Source organism: Mastacembelus armatus, chromosome 3 (assembly GCF_900324485.2).
Source record: "Mastacembelus armatus chromosome 3, fMasArm1.2, whole genome shotgun sequence".
NCBI classification, from domain to species: domain Eukaryota; kingdom Metazoa; phylum Chordata; class Actinopteri; order Synbranchiformes; family Mastacembelidae; genus Mastacembelus; species Mastacembelus armatus.
The window spans coordinates 2,947,662-2,965,803 of NC_046635.1; the positions used below are offsets into that span (position 1 = coordinate 2,947,662).

The 18,142-nt window shown below is 38.6% G+C and overlaps 1 protein-coding gene across 4 annotated transcripts in view; it reads right to left on the minus strand.

Moving 5' to 3' along the window:
- The window catches only part of tspan4a (tetraspanin 4a), a 100,712-nt gene that overhangs the window by 7,576 nt on the left and 74,994 nt on the right, over positions 1–18,142 (minus strand). For all 4 annotated transcript variants that reach the window (XM_026320456.1, XM_026320457.1, XM_026320455.2 and 1 more), the window contains 2 exons: positions 3,082–3,183; positions 177–308 (listed from right to left, as the gene is read on the minus strand). In XM_026320456.1, coding sequence (XP_026176241.1) covers positions 177–308; positions 3,082–3,183 — 234 coding nt within the window. The remainder of the gene's footprint in view (positions 1–176; positions 309–3,081; positions 3,184–18,142) is intronic.

An 18,142-nucleotide genomic window follows, 5' to 3' on the forward strand; every position in this document is an offset into this window, starting at 1 on the left:
AAGTATGACTCTATCATTACAGCCCCATGCACACCACTTCTACATGCAGAGAAAAGGAAGATTGTTATGCCTGCTGTGCCTAGTTGCCATTACACTAAAAATAAAACTGAATTAAAAGGAAGAACATTATTCATTTTTAGAGGTATTCTGATTTGGCATCTTTTGCAGGTACTCACCGCTGTCCACCATGTTCCTGGGTTGTCCAGGCCACAGTTGTCGCTGTACTCCAGGCAGCAGGAGTCCGGCACACGGGTGGCATTGTAAACTTCAAACCAGTCTGTATGGTTGGTTACTCCACAGCAGCGAAACTGCACCAGAGACACTCAATGAGTCAATAGTCTGCCCTTTTATAATCATCACACACTTAGAAAACTATTTACCAGCCACAAAGAAGATTTACCAACCAAAAATGATTCATATGTGCTGACTGAAAAAAATTCTTCTCCTTCCCAATATTGAGTTGCAACCTCTTTTGTACAAGGCACATCTCATTTCACTCAAAACCCTCAAGTCATTTTCCTACTTGCCTGCTTCTTTTTATCGTCATCGTCCTCCTTTGAGACTGGTATAGATTTTTGATATAGGATCATGGCTTTCACCAAAGATCAATTCATCAGTGTATTCGATGACAAGATGAAGTACCCCTGCTGTTTTGTTCATTCACTGGACTTTAATTCCACGGGGCAATATTGCTGCGTGAGCCGCTCCACACCTCAGTCCATGCACAGAATATCGAAATATGTGTTAATTTAAAACTTGCTCACCCACTTTGACAAAGGTTTGCAATTTATCATGAAGCAGAGCAGATTTCAAAGGACTAGACAGCATCTGAGGTATGGACTTAAAGCCGAAGAACAAATTAAAGGGAGAAGAATGAATGGAGTCTGAATATTCAAATGCTATTACCTCTCACAGTTAACAACCAGTGTGGCACTAACTGATTTATTGTTAGCGCCTTCAGGATGTGTACATTACCACTACCTCTCTTGTATGTAGATCCTCTTCATAACCTATTATGAAGAGGATCCATCCTAGTCAGTGAGTGTCCATTAATAATATTCAGGGTGACCTGTGGGGACATCTGCTGTATTATCTATTCAGTGACTCAGCATGTATGAAGGAGGCTTGGGAGGGAGAACGGTGACAGAATGAGAGCTGCCTTTTAATGGTCTTCACCTCAGCCAGGCTCAGACTTTATGGAGCCCTATACTTTCACACAACAGTGCTGATGTGACAAGGAGAAACAGTGCACCTTCACGCTTGTACACACAAACGGTGGCTGAACCTCATGCTGTCATCCTGTGTGCAGAAAAAAACCCCTCTGCACATTAACACCCACACACTCAGACTTATGCACACATTTGCATGTATTATTTTCATAGCATTTTTATGCCTTTTCACTTACACACACTCACTTGCACAATATGCCTTCCAGACACTAGACACATGCATGGACAGGGACACCGACCAGATTGGGGCATTCAGCTTGTAGTGCACGTTTGCTAATGGAACAAAACTATAAACATCTGTGATGGGAAAAAAAATGTCCAAAAAGCTCTGATGTGGCCAATCTATCATTTGCTGTCTCCCAAAGGCATTCACCAGCAGCAGCATCCGTCCTCTGCAATCCTTAATTCCAAATCTCTATTTCTCACATTGTGTTTTCTTTACAGTGGAATTTTAAAAAATATATAAATAATACAAAGGAAAAAGCACATCAAAGTGAGAGCTGGAAACAAAGATTACCTCCGAGAGACGACGATGTTTGCATTAATCTTGGTGACAGCATTTTACCAGTGCATTTAAACTAGAAAAGCTGGGAGTGTTTTTTACTGTAGAGACATTTCAGCCATTTTTGTTTCTGATGCCACTTTTTAAAATTGGTAGTATTTTTATCAGTGTACTTGTAAATGTCCAGATCCCATTACTTACAAAGGATAGTAGTATTTTATTCAAATTTTACACAAAATGGAAAAATGCTAATTCAAATGGCCCTTCAACATTTGACTGCTCCCTTTTAATTTAATGTGATCACAGCAGTACAAATGGTGAAACCCTGCCAACAGCAAAAGTAAGCATTGTCACAATGAATAATGCAGCCAAACCGTCATGTATCTCAGTTTGTGACAAGGTATTTTGCCTGACTTGGTTCGCTAAATGGCACTGAAGTTAATATTGAATGAGCTGTGATATTCAAGAAAAATGTCTTAAAATGTTTAAGCTGTGTGCTTCAAATATCCTCCAGTTTGTTTTTGGATAAAAATGAAAATGATCTTTATTTGTATAGGATCATTCTTTAAAAGCTGTTACACAAGTGAAAGCAAAAATATAACGACGAAACAATCTAAGCAAAGAGATCACAACAAAAAGCCTCAAGAAACAACCAACCAATACACCTGAGGCTTTATTTGTTAATAATACAATTGTAAAGTCAGTTCTGATCATTGGAGGGAAATGTAAAGAGGAATGACATGTTCACATGTCCTGGACCCAACCTGAAGCTGTATCCTGAACCAGCTGTTAAGGGTTTTGACTGATCCCAAAATATAGTGTATTGCAGTAAGTCAGATGTGATGCAACAAAGCAATTTACTACTTGGGTTTGGTGGGATTTTTGCAATATTACTTAGTTTAAGATTTAACAGTTGCTTTCACTTGTCTACTAAAAGTCAAACATAAGTCAAGTAGCACAGAAGTTTTTAGACTTCCAAACTTATCCTGGAGTACACATTTCACTGTAGGAGGATCACATAAAGAATCTCCATCTTGAACTGACTGAGCTGTAAAAAAAATGACACATCCAACCATGAATCTTAAACTGAGTGGGATGTAGATATGAGTGCCATCAGCAAAGTGATGGAAACAGACTTTATGCTGGGGAGCATACAAACCGGGAATAGTAATGGGCCTAAAACTGACCCCTGTGGGACCCCATGGTCAAGAGGTGATATACAGTGCTGGCATTATTTAAGACAACTGAAAGTATTTGCTCACACAAAAGAGGCCCAAACAGATCAAGAGATGCATAATCAGATCACTCAAAACACCACCATTCGCCCACGTCTGTGATCTCACATCTTACATCAGTTTGTACTATCATCCAGGCGTTTGTCAAACCCACGTTGCCTTCTGTGCCGAAGAGCTGGAGGCCCTTCTTCAGATCCCTCTGGGCATAGTGATCGATCTGAGAAAACAGGACATGAAAATGGTTGCATCAGAAAAGATAATTGATTAAATACCATTTCTTCAAGTATGAGTTACAGTGAGATGTGATTGAGCAAACATTGACTTATGTGTAAACGTTGATAGGGCTTTAAATATCTCCCTGCATGGGGAAATTTCCGTGTTGTTATTTTAGTACATGGTACATCAGCGCTCTGCTGTTATCTTTTTGTTTATGTTTATGTAAATGTTGTACTGCATTGTCTGGAAGGTATCATATCAAATTCAGCCTGGAGGGCATATTCAGTGAGATAAAAAAACAGATGTTTTTTTTAATAAAGCAAAAATATATTAATTGCAACTTAGAACACAGTATTACATTGCAGACTACAGTTTACATGGTTGGACTATTAATTTATCTGGTGCACCAGTGATTTTTATGGTCATATGGAGGACTATCTGAGTATAAAAACACCTAAACACAATATTTTATAGGTAGAAAAAATACTCAAGGTACCCAACACCTTTTTGCTTGTGGCTTCCCATCCTTAGCGCAGCTAAGTGGACTGAGACTATCATTTTTACTGAGGCCATATTTCCTCAAGTGTTTTCAAATGGTATTAAGAATAGCAAACTGTGGTCAACAGAGTCCACTTTGCTGAATTTGAAGAGACTGAATTGGATTTGCTCTGACTCCACCAACATGGTACAGGATGGCAGGTTACTGAGCCAGTGTTCAATAAACAAGCCCCATGCAGATCCATGTGGGTTTTGTTTAGAAGCTTTGGTTCAGCTGTGTGAAGCTAAACAAACGAGATAAAAACATTTAGCAAAACCAGCTTTTCCCATAAGCTTTAAATCAGAGCAAGCAAACAGTAGTAGTCATACTCTGAACTCTAAAATCCAACCATTTAAAATTAACAATGCAATCAGAGGACCTGGGTACTACATACAAACATCAAACAAAAATTCCGAGCACACACACACCAAAGCTGTTCATCCTTGTTTACACATTCGGACATGTCGTCCCATCTGACATTAACTATTGATCCTCCTTGACCTTGTTATCTCCTGTGCTACAGCCTTTTCACCTGCGAAGCACTGCAGTCAACAAAAACCTTGTTAAATCTCCTCTGCCTTAACACAACAATGAATATGGCCTTCGTTTTCCCAAACAACATTCAAATGTCCAATATGGGCGGCTGCAGACATTTAGTGATGGGCCTTATATTAAAATATATTAGAGCGATGAACATGGTAACAATGCTGGACTACAGACTGATCTCAGACTAACCTGACAATTCATTAAGATAAATGTCATTTTGAACAGGCAGTTAAACAGACACTTTAGTTAGTTCTCTAGTTCATGCATCTGACTGGATTAATGCAGCAGGACTCTCGCTGGTCTCTGCTTCCTATTTTTTAATAGAACTGCTGATATTTTGGAAAGCTCAGATTTATTTTTTAGATAAAAAACAAAATTACTTGCTTAATAAAGCTGAGTTAAGAAACTTGGCAGGTATTTAAAAATGTTGCTTAAAGGTCAGTGTAAAAAAAAAAAAATCTGCCCACCAGCAATGCTGTACATGTTATTCCCTGTTCTGTGATACACACAGCGTTGGTCTAATACACAGCTGGATATGGGAAGATGTTTTAGGTCAGGATGACGACAGAAACAAAGAAGGACCATCCAATGAATCAGCTCCGAGTAAACAAAACAAAATTACACAGAAAACATATTTATTTAGTTCATAAATAAGATTGAATTAACATGAGCAAGTTGTTATTGATGGCTAATTGTTGACTCTAAATCACCTGTAGCTGTGAGTGTGTGTGTTTGTGTGTGTGTGAGCTCTGTGACAGACTGGTGATCTGTTCAGGGCGCACCCCGCCTCTCACCCAGTGTCGTCTGGGATTGGCTCCCCCCACCCCAGCCCTGAAGGATTAACGGTAAATAATGGACGGATCAAACACAAGTTATCTCTACCTTGTCTCATCTGTCTGTTCTTTTGTTCTTACAATTGTGTTTTTCATAAACAACAACAACAAACCATATTATACGCTACAATCCTCTGTGGCAGTTTCATATTTCAATCAAAACAACAACACCATAACAATTTGCCCAATAAAACTGTCAGGCACATTTCTGTGTGGGTGTGGTGACTGTACATCAAATCCCAGCATGCCAGCCTGATACTCGTATCCTTGCAAAGACTTTCTCAAAAGAATTACAGTCCTTTCACAGAAACAAAGCGAAGAAGAGAAAAACATTCTGTCAGTTTGAGCTGGACTGTGTGTTTGACACACAAATGTTCTCAGCTGCTTGATGTTACTTTTCAGCTGAGCACAATGTTTTCTGCTAAACAGTAACATGCTATTATGAACCGCTGCCACTACTTTGTCTGGTGCTGCTTCTGGGGTGAACAACACTGCTGATCCAACAACAAGGATGAGGCACTGTCTCTTTATTGATCGTGTTCCTTACTATTGAACTCTAGTACATGTGTTAAGAGGTTCTTGGCTGGACCTGATTAGACTTGTTGGGCTGTTAACGCGCTTTGGATTTTCCATTTATTCTCACTAATCAAATGGATGCCCAGTGTTTTCTCATCAGAGACGGTGAACTTAACAGCCTCACTAAATGAGTAAAGCTTTTTGTCATGATTCCTGCCTCTGCCCTGTTGTTTCTGGCCTCCCTGCCTGTTTCCCTCCCCTGTCCATCAGCAGACCTCCTCAGACTGTATTTACTGTCCCAGTCACCTGAGTCTCCGCACTGACCAGCACACCTGTTCACCTTTCTTTCTTTGCCAATGCTGCCCTGCCTACACCACCTGTTCTTATTATTTTTCCTGCCTACAGATAGATAGATAGATAGATAGACAGACAGACAGACAGACAGACAGACAGACAGACAGACAGACAGACAGACAGACAGACAGATAGATAGATAGATAGATAGATAGATAGATAGATAGATAGATAGATAGATAGATCATCTCTCCATCAGCTGACTCATAGACCTGTCCTGAATCACTTTATATCTTTCTCTTTTCTATTCTTTGAATGTTTCCTGAAATGTTAGCACTTTTTTCAGTCTGTCCCTACTTCTTTCTCCATTGTTGGGGCTCCACTCCACTCATCCTTCATTCAGTGAGAGACAAGTCCAGTTTTAGTGTGTTGGCAGGTGAGAGGTCTCTGTAAACTCTTAGTTGGATCGGGGGCACTTTGGTATTGATCTTACTGATGCTGTTACAGATACTCAACAACAAAAACACTTGGAGGACTTGTTGGAAAAGGTTTGGACTCTAACTAACATATCTGGGGTTTTAGCTGCTAGATGCTGGCAAGAGTACGTATTCTCCATTTTTTTTTAGAGCTGATTTAATGAAAATAGCTTTTTGCTGCTGCTAGAAGCAAGGTTGATTAAAGCTGTGAGACTGAACTACTGAATAATGTGTTCATAAACTAAAATAATGAACTAAAGATGGAAAAATGCTCTACATAGCTGCAGAGTAGTGGAAATTTAATATTTTCCACAGCCATGTTCATCCAAGTATGTGCTTACTACACGTATTAGTACACTTACTGCACTTTTTTGCAGTACAGTATGTTAATATAGGTGCAATTCCTCTTTCCCAATCATGTTCAATCAAATTAGATATTGCACTAAAATCTGAGAGCATTAAAAAAATCATCTGCTATTTTTAATACCTCAAAGAGATAAAGAAGAAAAAGACAAAGACAAATAAGTAAGAATGTACTTTCATGTAATTCTTGCAACTGTTGACTGGCAAGCTGTATCTAAAGTGAGGTAATAAACCAGCACAGGGAGCCCCTATGCTCCAAGTGAGTGGACCAGAAAAAGCCCAGAGTCTTCTAAAGTGAAAAAAAAAAGAAAAATAGTTTTTTATTCATATGTAAGTAGGTCATTCGTAAAGAGTGACTCCTGTGAAAATGTGGCAAGCAGACTGTGCATAAGCCTCGTCTGTACTTTTAGCTCAGTATTGATGTTGTCCTCAGGACTTCAGTCGCCTTTTAACTACACCAGGCGAGTCAAAGATGGACCATCAATTATTTATGTGGCAGGGATACAAGGAGAGATAAGATACTGTATGTATATGGTGAAGAGCATGAGGTGAGACAGAGATGTAGATTTGAAAAAATGAAGGGAGATGGGGAAATGAGAAAATGCAGAAAAAAGTCAACAATGGGAAAGAGGGAAAAGACGAGCCGGAAGACGACAAAGGGTAGGATATGTAAAACCAAGTACTCTGTGGGATGGATGAAGTGGTTATATGAGCACTGGATAATACTGACAGAATAGAAAGCAAAGACAGAAAACTGTCCATCTGTGACAGCCCAAGAGAAAGGACATTATGTTTAAAGAGGAAGACAAGAAAGGGATTTTAGAGGAGAAGAAATGATGAGAGGAAAAATGCCCCAATTTACTTGCTCCCTGCAAACAGTGGATACCCATTACCTGTGTCATAAATGTAGCAAGGAGACAGGATCAGAGAAGCAGTAAAGTAGATAAATGCATTTTAAAAGGAGGAAAGAGCTGTGATCATATTCCCTGTGGATTTGCAGTAGACATATTCTTTCACCATAAAATGCCAATGTGCATAAAACCTGCTTACTCCGGAAACTATGTTATTGATTCTATAAAAGGAGGATTTGAGGGTTATTGATTCATCGGTTAAATTACCGCATTGAAGTTTGGAGTTCATCGCTTCAGTGTCAATAGATTTCCAGGATAGGATCATCTTAAAACAAGTTTGTCCATGTTTCAGATTTGGTCATCCAGTTGTATTTTCTGAATGTATCTAAATGTGCCAGAGGACTTCTGACTTTCTGACTTATTGGGTCCCCAGGTTTACTGGCAAAAGGCAGGTCTCTTGCAAATACTTTCATTTTATCCATCCTCTGAGGGAGTCTTGATTAAATTGCCTGGACTAGTACAAGAATTTTCAAGGACATTTATTTTGACATACTGTAGTCTGACTTGCTGTGCTTTATTTCCTCTCGCTTGGGACATGAGCTTAAATCTTCAGAAATGTTGCACTGCATTTCGAAACGCAGTTATAGGGGAGGGCCACCTTTCTGAAGAATCCACGTATGTTACTCCTGCAGTTCAGGAAGGATTGGTCAATACTTCTGAACTCTGACAACTTGTCTCTAAAGCTGGAAATTAAAGAACTAACCCTTCATATTGTAAATGCTGCAGTGCTCTTGAGATAACAAACGGGGCAACTAAGTCACAAATTCAAGACTTCTGTCTCTGACTTTTAATTCTGGCCTGGGGCACAGCAATAACAAACGTAAATTATTAAACTCTGAGGCTTTCCCTTCAAGTGACTAATCTCAGCCCTTAACTGGTGCAAATCAGTTTAATCCCAGCTCTTTTCTTTCCTCTGCTTCTAATCAGTTTCTGATTAACTCTTGACAAAGCACGTGAGTCGTCCATCAGTGCCACTAACGGCGAAAGCAGTGACCCAGCAGAATCCAAGCTATAAAGAATGATACTTGAACAGCTTTAATTAAGGGAGAAGATTTTAAATACGCTGTTAGACAATATAACAAATCAAGGTTCATTATCTCAGAGATTTAACAAAAACGCCCATTGTGATTTGGGATTTCTACTAAGACCTAAAATGCAGCACAGAGTTTTACACGTTAATGCCCCAAAAAAACTTCTGAAATCAAGTATGAAACTATTTTGATGTGCAACTGAAACTGGTTTGAGTTTATACTGAAGTTTTTAGAGCACACCTTTAATCTGCTGCTTCTCCTTCTCTGTAGGTTGCTCAGCCAACTCATGTGGGATGGACTGCTGCTGTACATGATTAATGGAAGATGCACAGTGTTGATATTTGGGCTCTAGGAACAAGTGTGGACTGGAGAGTTATGATAAAAACATTATAATTTGCACAGTGATATATGATTGAAATCAACATTTTTCAAATAAATTATAGCAAATTATTCAGAAGTTATCATTTGAGATAAAAACTAAAAGTTCATTTGCGTTACATTTCATAAACTACAGTCAGTATCGAGTATGTCGGTCCCTTCATTCTTCAGCTGGCTCCACTGGTTGAGACTGACAGAGTCACAGTGGCTGAATCCTAATGTAATATATAACAGGTGAATTATTATTGGGTAGAGAATCAGACAGAGGCAAAGTGTAGCCAGGATTTGGGTCATATTGAAGTCATGATGACTAAACTCCTCAGCTACAAATGTTTGAGTAGCCACAAAAAATAATATTCATAAAACTGTTCTTTTTCTCTTTATCGTAGAAATTAAATCACTTATCTAAAATTAGCTTTTTCTATTGCATCAAAAAAAAATCAAATATAATAATTTTGATAGAATTCCCCTATGGCTCCGTGCAGAAAGACATTCTACAGTCTCCCAAAGTTACAGTATGTGCTATTGTGAAACTGTGAACAGACGTCTATAGTAGCTCGTATATGACAGTTTCTCATTCACAGTGATGGATTTTCTTTTCTACCATAATTAAAAGTTTTGAAAGGAAATTGTTTAGTTTAGTTTTTGGAACTGAATTGGAGGAAGTTAGCCAAAGCTAATTACCATCTGCCTGAATATATTTGGAAATATATATATATATATTTTTTATCACAGGACATGTAACCAGACAGATATAACAATTTTCATTTTTTCAACACAAACCAAATAGTGAAGCAATTTTATCCAGAGTAACCCAGTGAATTTAAACTTTATTTACATTCTGACATCCAGCACATGTCACACTTGTCCTGTCTATTAAAATAATGCACCAATTAAATAAATCAGTAGAACATACGGCTTTTTGTTTCAGAGATGTAAACACAATGTTAATGTTAATGACAACATTACAGTGTTAATGTAAAGTATTAACTACTTTGAAAAGTGATCATGATTCAAGGCTTTTTGTGTATGTATTGTAGGTTTTGGCTCCAATTTGTGCCCCATCTTCTGTAACAGAATCTCCACCGTGAACATAACACTGACAAAAAACATCTTGCTGACAGACAAGCTACTGTTTAAACACCGGACACTAATTAATTACTGTGCAGACGTCCTGTGACTGATTTGGTTTCTGTTTGTATCTGGCTTGTGTTTTTTCTGTGGTGCCATATTTTTATGTATGTTTGAACATATTTGTAGGAAACGTTCTACAAACTTTCACTCTCCTGTGTTGCTTCATAATGCCAGAAGCCTGATTACAATTTAAATCATTTACCCTCAATTCCTCAACATTATCTGCAGCACTCAAACTGCACATTCCTCTGTCACATATATTCCAAGACCCTCGAAACAAACGTCTTGTCTGTTTACTGATCATCTCAATTTGTCTCTCAAATTAACGCTGCTCTGACGTGGGTGTATTTTAGTAATGTGATTAGCCAGGGGTGTTTATCTAATTGCATTTTTCCAGTCTACGTGAAATGAAAATTTCTTAGGCTTCAAATGTTTACAGACAGAGGTGCTGCATTCAGACATCTTGACAAGCTAAAATGTTTTGACAGCTGATGCTGGAACAGTAATGATGCGGGGAAAGTGGAGCTATCATGCTTCAAATGGGATTTTGGTAGATTTCACATGTCGTACATCTGCAGTTTTAGATATGTGATGCCTGTAGTTTGTTTTACTGCATGAATGGTTGCACTTTAATAAGTCTGTTCACAAGTGAGTACTTTTGCCATCTTCTTTTTGTTGTCAAATTATTTCACCATTTTCCACGTTAAGCCTTACTCCAATGAAAAAGGGCCAAGAAGAGAAGACTGTGATGTTACAGTAACACTGACAGCAGGAACAGCTCATGGATCTCAGGAGAAATGATGCATGTCAACAGAATTCACAGCGAGATATCTTCTCACTGGAAAAACTGGATTTTAGGTTCAGACACAGATGAAGTAATCAGACACAGAATAAGTAAAATAAATATTAGACTGTTTATAACACAGTTGATTTACAGGAGGAGTTATAGCTCTTGACAAATGCAGTAATAAAAACTTAAAAATGGCCTTATCTCTACTTACAAAACAATTACACTATAATATTTTATAGTTGTCTAGACTGTGGATGAATTGTTTATATAGTGCTTATAAATTCTAACCAGAGGGCGTTACAACAATAACTTATGTATTTTCACTACCAGGCATTTTCAAAGTTTTTTAAATGAAACCATCAGAATGAGAATCATGGCCACTATATCTGCTGCTGTAGGTGGAGCAGTAGCCATGATTCATTTTAACGACACTAGTACCCGTTGGGTTAGTGGATGAGGTCTTCTGAGCATCCATCTGACCGTAGCTCTGCATGACTTCCTTTTTTACAGCAGCATTACCTCACCTTGACTTGTCCCAAAGCACACAAGCAGATAGGAAATCACCGCCACAGTTGCTCCGTGACAGGCACCTTGTTCAGCCATCAACCACTGAGCAGCAGAGGAAATAGCTCATGCTGCATTGACCTAATAACTAACATCATGTGGAGGTGAGGGCCGAAATGACCCTGGCAAGATGAGCTACCCTCTAGGTACACTCTGAAATGAGGCTCACGTTATGATGAAGGCACAGCAGGGCAGAGTCCAAATGACTTGTTTTTTATGGTTATTTGTTGGCTTCTTCCTGTTTTCATCAGACAGTTGAGAATGACAGAAGAAAATACTATTAACTATGAAAACGGTTTCACGTCAGAGAAGGGAATAGGACGTAGCTGGGTGCATAATCGAGACTGTAAAACATTTGAAATGTCTTACAAATAAAATAACTCAAGACAAAAACATAAAAAACATATTAAATTAAATATTGCAGCACATTACTGGGCCCTTATCTGGACATATAGATTATTTATTATTTTATTTGTCATTTCTGTTTCTACATGTAAACTCCACCTTTCACACCTGTTCTGTCTTGTCAAAAGTAATTTCTGAAATTGCACAAAAATAAATAAAGAAAAAGAAATCATATTTTTGCAGAATAAGATGAAGGGTGATGGGGCAAAGTCATTGCAGCTAAAAGGTGATTGACAACTCTTCCTCTGCAAATAACTGCACTAAACACCTGATAAGACAGAGCAGTTTAAGCCAATGTGAGGCCAAGGTTTTCTCTTTAATTTGAACCCATCAATGTCAAGATGAAGTCTTTTTGCTACAGGGCCTTTGTTGCAATCGGTGTTTGAACTCAAAGATCCCAGCAGATGCAGAAATCAGTGGTGTATTAATGTTGGTGTCAAATGGGTATTGGATGTGAATCTTAAATCAAAGACTGTTCATAGTTCATAGATATATCTGCTTGACTGATGTGTCTCTTCAGCTGCTCACACGGCACAGAGTGAACTGAGTCTGAGCCCCCACAAACAAATCTGGATATTTGGTTTCATTCCACAGTGGATAGTTATAAAACCAATACAGTTCTACAATACAGAGAGGATGTTGTCTGTTCATTTGTTGTAAGGTAAAGGATTCCAGTGTAATAAGCCTCTTAACACACAAACAAGTAGTGGTCTAGTTTTGGATCATTTCTATAATAGACCCCAGGTCCTATCAATGTGCTTACATAACAGCTTTCTATGCACCTCAGGGGTAACTACAGCACTGACCTATTAAGAGTCAGCATTTTGGATCGGCTGGTTTTCATCTAGTTTTCACCCCATTACGTTTGTCTTTTAACATGCCTGCAAGGTGTTTGCTTAGTAAGGGAAGCAGATTGTTACGAAATACTTGTACTCTCAGTATATGACTACTACTCTCAGTGTTTGAACTGAAAAGTACCTGGATCTTTAAGTAACAGTAACAGTACTTGCCAGAGTGTAACTGACTGTTGGAAAATCAATGAAAAGAGCAGAAAGAAACAAAAAATAACCTCAGAGAATTGCACATTAACTACAGGTGGTCACAACCTGACCACAGAGGCAGAAAATAGTCATACATGCCTCAGCAGCTGAAGGCCTCTTTGCTCATCAGGACAGTTTCTTTTAAAAGGTCTGGGGGGTCGTGGCTTTGCAGTGGAACAGCCTTCCTCTTTCTATTAAATGCTCCCCCTTTTCTCAACCTCAACATTTAAAAAAAAAAAATCACTTTAAGACACATGTTCTCACTGGCTTTTAGTAATTGTGTTTTCTTTTTTAACTATATTTTATCTTTTTTTATTGATCAGATGTTTTTGCTGTTGTACATGTTTAATTTTCTGCTAATCTTGCTGCCTGAGTTTTTTATTTGTTTTGATTTTATTCTCTTTGTCTGTACATGTTTTAATGTTGCTGTTTGTGCACAGCACCTTAAAGGTAATAAACTGGATTTGGATTGAAAAATGACTACAGAGAGGTATAAAATAAGTAAAAAGATGCAAAATAGATGCAAACCAACCACAATGAAAAGCAAAACAACAATGAAATGAGATGCATGAGAACGAAAAGGCACAAAACAACTGCAAAAAGATAAAAAATGACCACACAGGTGCAGACAGGTACACTACAGGTTTTATACATGACATACTCCTCTTATGATATCCAGCACACTGTTGTGAAGGAAGGCTGTGTATTTTAAAAGGCTTTCAGTTATTTTGCCTGCTCGTTTCTGTGCCAGCAGCCTGAGCTTGTTCATTGTGTTACACTTGCTAGGGAGGTTAACGGGTCATGGTTTCTTGACACCGCCTGTGAAATGCTTTTATTTTGACACACTTCCTTTGGGTTAGGGTTCTCGCCCTGCATCAGTTTCTGCTGCAGCCAGCTCCACCCACACTCACCTGCTCCTCATCCTGTGCACCGTGGGCCAGTATAAAAGCCAGCACTCTGCAGCTGCTTCTTGTTAGGAGTGACTCACCAGCTTTCTCACCTGTTACCTGCTGCTGACCTGCTTCTGTTCTGGACTCTGCCTGTTCTCCTGCTTTGCCTGGTATGAACTCTTTACTTTTCCCCTTAACAGTAATCTGTCCACATTTTTCCTGTCTGTCTGAAGATATTTATGCAGTTTACCTGCGTATTTGCTTCCTGTGACCCTATGAAACTCTACTTATCTGTGAATGTTTGCATTTCAGCTATTGCATTGAAAACTTATTCAAACCTTTGTTGTATTTGATACTGTTGTCCACCATCTTGTGGCTTTGTTCTACTGTGTCTGCCATTTTGTGTTGTTTTGTCATGCTTTTCTGCCAGTTGCTCAGTGATTTAGTAAATCACTCTCACCTTATTCCCATAATGCCTCTGTGTTCAGAAATTACACAATGTCAAAACCCTGAAAAGCCTATAAAAGGAGTAGTCCTTTTCTATTCAGTCCTATTGTATTCAATCAACTTTTGTGGTACCAAGCAACTATCTGACTGCTGCTTTGTGGATGTCAGTCTGTTTAATTCCTACGTAGAGTCAGGTGACATCGAAATAAGTACTCGCACTGCTCAGCCCACTAAACACGATCGGAGGTCAATTAGCCAGAAAATAATGAAAGCACACGTGTCGGGGGTGCAGGGCATTTAACTCCCAATGGGCTGTACAGTCTCTTCCTGCTGCAGCTGCTCTATAAAAAGGTAGCTTGTCTCACTGTGTCATTTCAGGACACCTTTGAGACAAGTTAAGTCTGTTTCCTCCTGGTGTTGCCATGTTAGCAACTTCTCAAAGTGTTTACACTGAAGGCTTTGCAAACCTAAAAATGCCCAAATGCAGACTTTGTGCTTATCTTGAACTGTTCTGACTGTAATACACACAGAGATGAGGAGAGTAGCTGGAGGGGGAAAGCCCCTGATAAGTTTTTGAGATTGTCAGAAAACACTTCCTTTTTATTACAGAGAGCACGACTAGTATCTGCTATACCATGTAGGGAATTAAAAATTTCCCAATGAAACAAATAGTGTTAGTAATGTAGCATTTACACTACTGTGGCTGGCACATTGCAATACACTGCATTTTATAGATGAAGATTACAGTCTCAGCAGCTGCTGACTCAGCTTTCTGACTGATATATATATATATATATATATATATATATATATATATAGTGGATTTAGAAATGGGAGAGAAACAGAGCTGTGTGATGTAGGTGAAGAGAAACAGGCAGTTCCATTTTCTTTTGTTTGTACAAATTAATAACAAATAAAACAGATTCTCTTCTGGATTTTTGATAGAGATTTATCAATTCTGTTGTCAATCATAGTCTGAATTTCTGATCAAAGAGGTTTACTGTAAGTTTCTAGACTTTCTGTTTGGAAATGAATACTCTGTACAGTATGGTGGTAGTAAGCCCTTGAGACAATAATAAATATTTCATTATTCTGTTCATATGGGTTCATATGGGGAGTAGTAAAGAAGTAAATTCTGTTACCTACCCAACGATCCACAGCTAACACAGCTGGCACATTGACTATTTATGGCAAGGAGCTCTAAACATGAGCTCCGGACACAGTTCAGTGATCAAACCAGCACAAACAGATCCAGGCTTTACATGCAACATAAACAACAACAGTTAACAGAGAGGAGCACAGACCCGATGGCGCTGAGGGCCTGGTGACATAATGACTACTTGTGGAGCTAGTTGGTGATTTGCTGTGGCTATTGAGGTGACAGATAACATCCAAGCAGTCAATAAGTAACTGTCATGTTACTTGGTCTGATATAAAAGTGTATCTGAGCTCATGGTGAATGTCAAACATTTTCAAGGTGTTTTGTTTCTTTTTTTTTTTTTTTTTAATTTTTTTTTTTTTTTAAATTTATTCTCCACTGGGGATTGTTAAATCCAGAGATCAGTGCTGCGCTTTAACAAGGTATGTGCTGTTTGTGCTACCATGCATATTGTGAGTTGGTGTCCTGGCTCTGTTCACTTGCTTTTTGTGAGATTGGCAGTGTTGCTTATAAGGGTGTTGGGCTGCAAGCTGTCTTAATGCTGTCCCAAAAATCTGCTTTTGGATATGTGTTGGTGTCTGCTGGCTGCTTTGCTTCTGCAATGTGCTATTTGTATTTGCTATTTGTAAGTGAAAGAGCAGTGTTTGTACTGGCTTAACTTGTGGTTGTTTAGTATCTGCTTTTGTCAAATAAGTAATTTGCTCCAACTATTATGAGTACGAGGAACTTTTTTTTTTCCTGTAGCTTGGTTTTTTGAGTCACCGGGGGTTTTAAGAGGCTTATTATACTGTATGGCAATTAAAACAAACAAGAGCAAATGTACTGACCATTGGACATGACACTACAGCTCTACCTCCACTACTACTATTATTGCAATTAATATTATTAATAGGAATAATACACAAAAATTCTATATATAATTCTTAGATTGTAGGTAGTCTACTAATATTACATCTTGCTGGTTGTCTGTTGTTGTTGTTGCTCTCTGTTTCTTTGATTGTCCCTTGAGGTGGTAATAAAGCCAAGCTGACACGGTTGTAAACCCACACACAGATAGTATGAAGCACCCATACATCAATTTTCAATATCACGCAGCTGAGTCAGACTTATTTTTATTCACTGTGACACTCTGAGTCACACTGGTTCTGCTGAAGTTAACCTCACAGGACCTTTTCATCATCCTTAGGAACCAACAAAGTGAAACAAATGGTGACTGTTTCAGGTGTGTGGCAGATCTGTGAGCTGTTTGAAGTAGCTTCCAGCTGCGTCACACCACTTTTTATCACGTCTAAAGTAGGTGTAATAAACCAGACCACTGAGCGTGACCATCCCTGAAGCCTGGGATGGAGTTCATCAGCTCGCACCTATGGCTGTACTCTGTTTAAGTTATGCCGTCTGGAAGGCTTTGCATATTGGAGGAGTGGCATCGGCTTTAGTCCAGCTGCAGGACCGCTTCCAGGGAGTAACCATGGTGACGGAGAAGCAGCAGATCTGATAATCATAGATAAATACTCTCTAAAAACTGTGGAGTACTCTAGCAGATAAAATCTAAGAAATACTCCTAAAATGTCAGTCCAAAAATCTTTGTGTGTTTTCAAATCTACAGAATAGGAGTTAAAGGTCTATTTAATAAAATCTGTTTAATGTCATAATTTGAATTTAAGTAAATACTCCCAAAAATACCCTCAAGTGTTCATTTTGAAAAGACTCTGCATAATGTCTAGAAGTTTGAAATTAAATCTTTTGATCCAAATCCTGGTTCATGCTAATTATTAACTCAAGACGAGTCTGAAATGCTGTTTAACTCATGTTTATGGTTTTGACCTAACCCTATCCAAGGACGTTCTGTGTCTAAACCTAATTAAGTTGTTTTTGTATACAAAGGTATGCTCCAATGGCCCTACTGAGCAAATAGCAGCCTATTTGTGCTGACTAGGAGGTCCTGCAAACTAATAGCATCTAATAGGGTGAAAGGAACCAAAGTGGGTTAATGCATCATTAACAGGATAGATTGAATATATCTCATTGCCATTAAAGCATTTTTCAAACATTAAGCATTTCCTTTTCAGTAATTCTGTTATTTCTTCATCACATGCATCAGGAATAATAGTGCTGCACTAATGTTCAGCTGCACAATGTTCAAAAGAACAGTCTCCTTTCTTTTTTTTTTTTTTTTTTTTTGGGTCTGTGTGTTGCTGTTTATCTGTGAAATAGTCACCAGGACAAAGTTGGGGTAAGGTTTGGATCAGATTAAAAATTAGACATCCCAACAATATTGTTTCTTTTTGTGGGTGTGGAAAAGGGTTTAACAGTTGCACAGAGAGGATGAGGTGTGGTCTTCAGCCATATTCGCATAAAATCCTTTCCAGAGTTGAAAATAACATTTTATTTCTGTGATTCATTGCTTTTTTTCCCCTCACTAACCCTGGTCCTTCTCTTCATTTATTCTCTGGCCTGCTTGACCACCGCTGCTCTGTCTCTCTCTCTCTCGTGGGCCTTGGGCCACAGTTTAGGGGCTGACTTTGAATGGTGTGTTTACAAACCACAACTGACAAATCCTACTCATTCTGCCTTTAAGGACCCTAACCCGACAACATCTCATGACTGGTTTGTTCTCACTGTTCACGTAAAGTTGAGTGGATTTA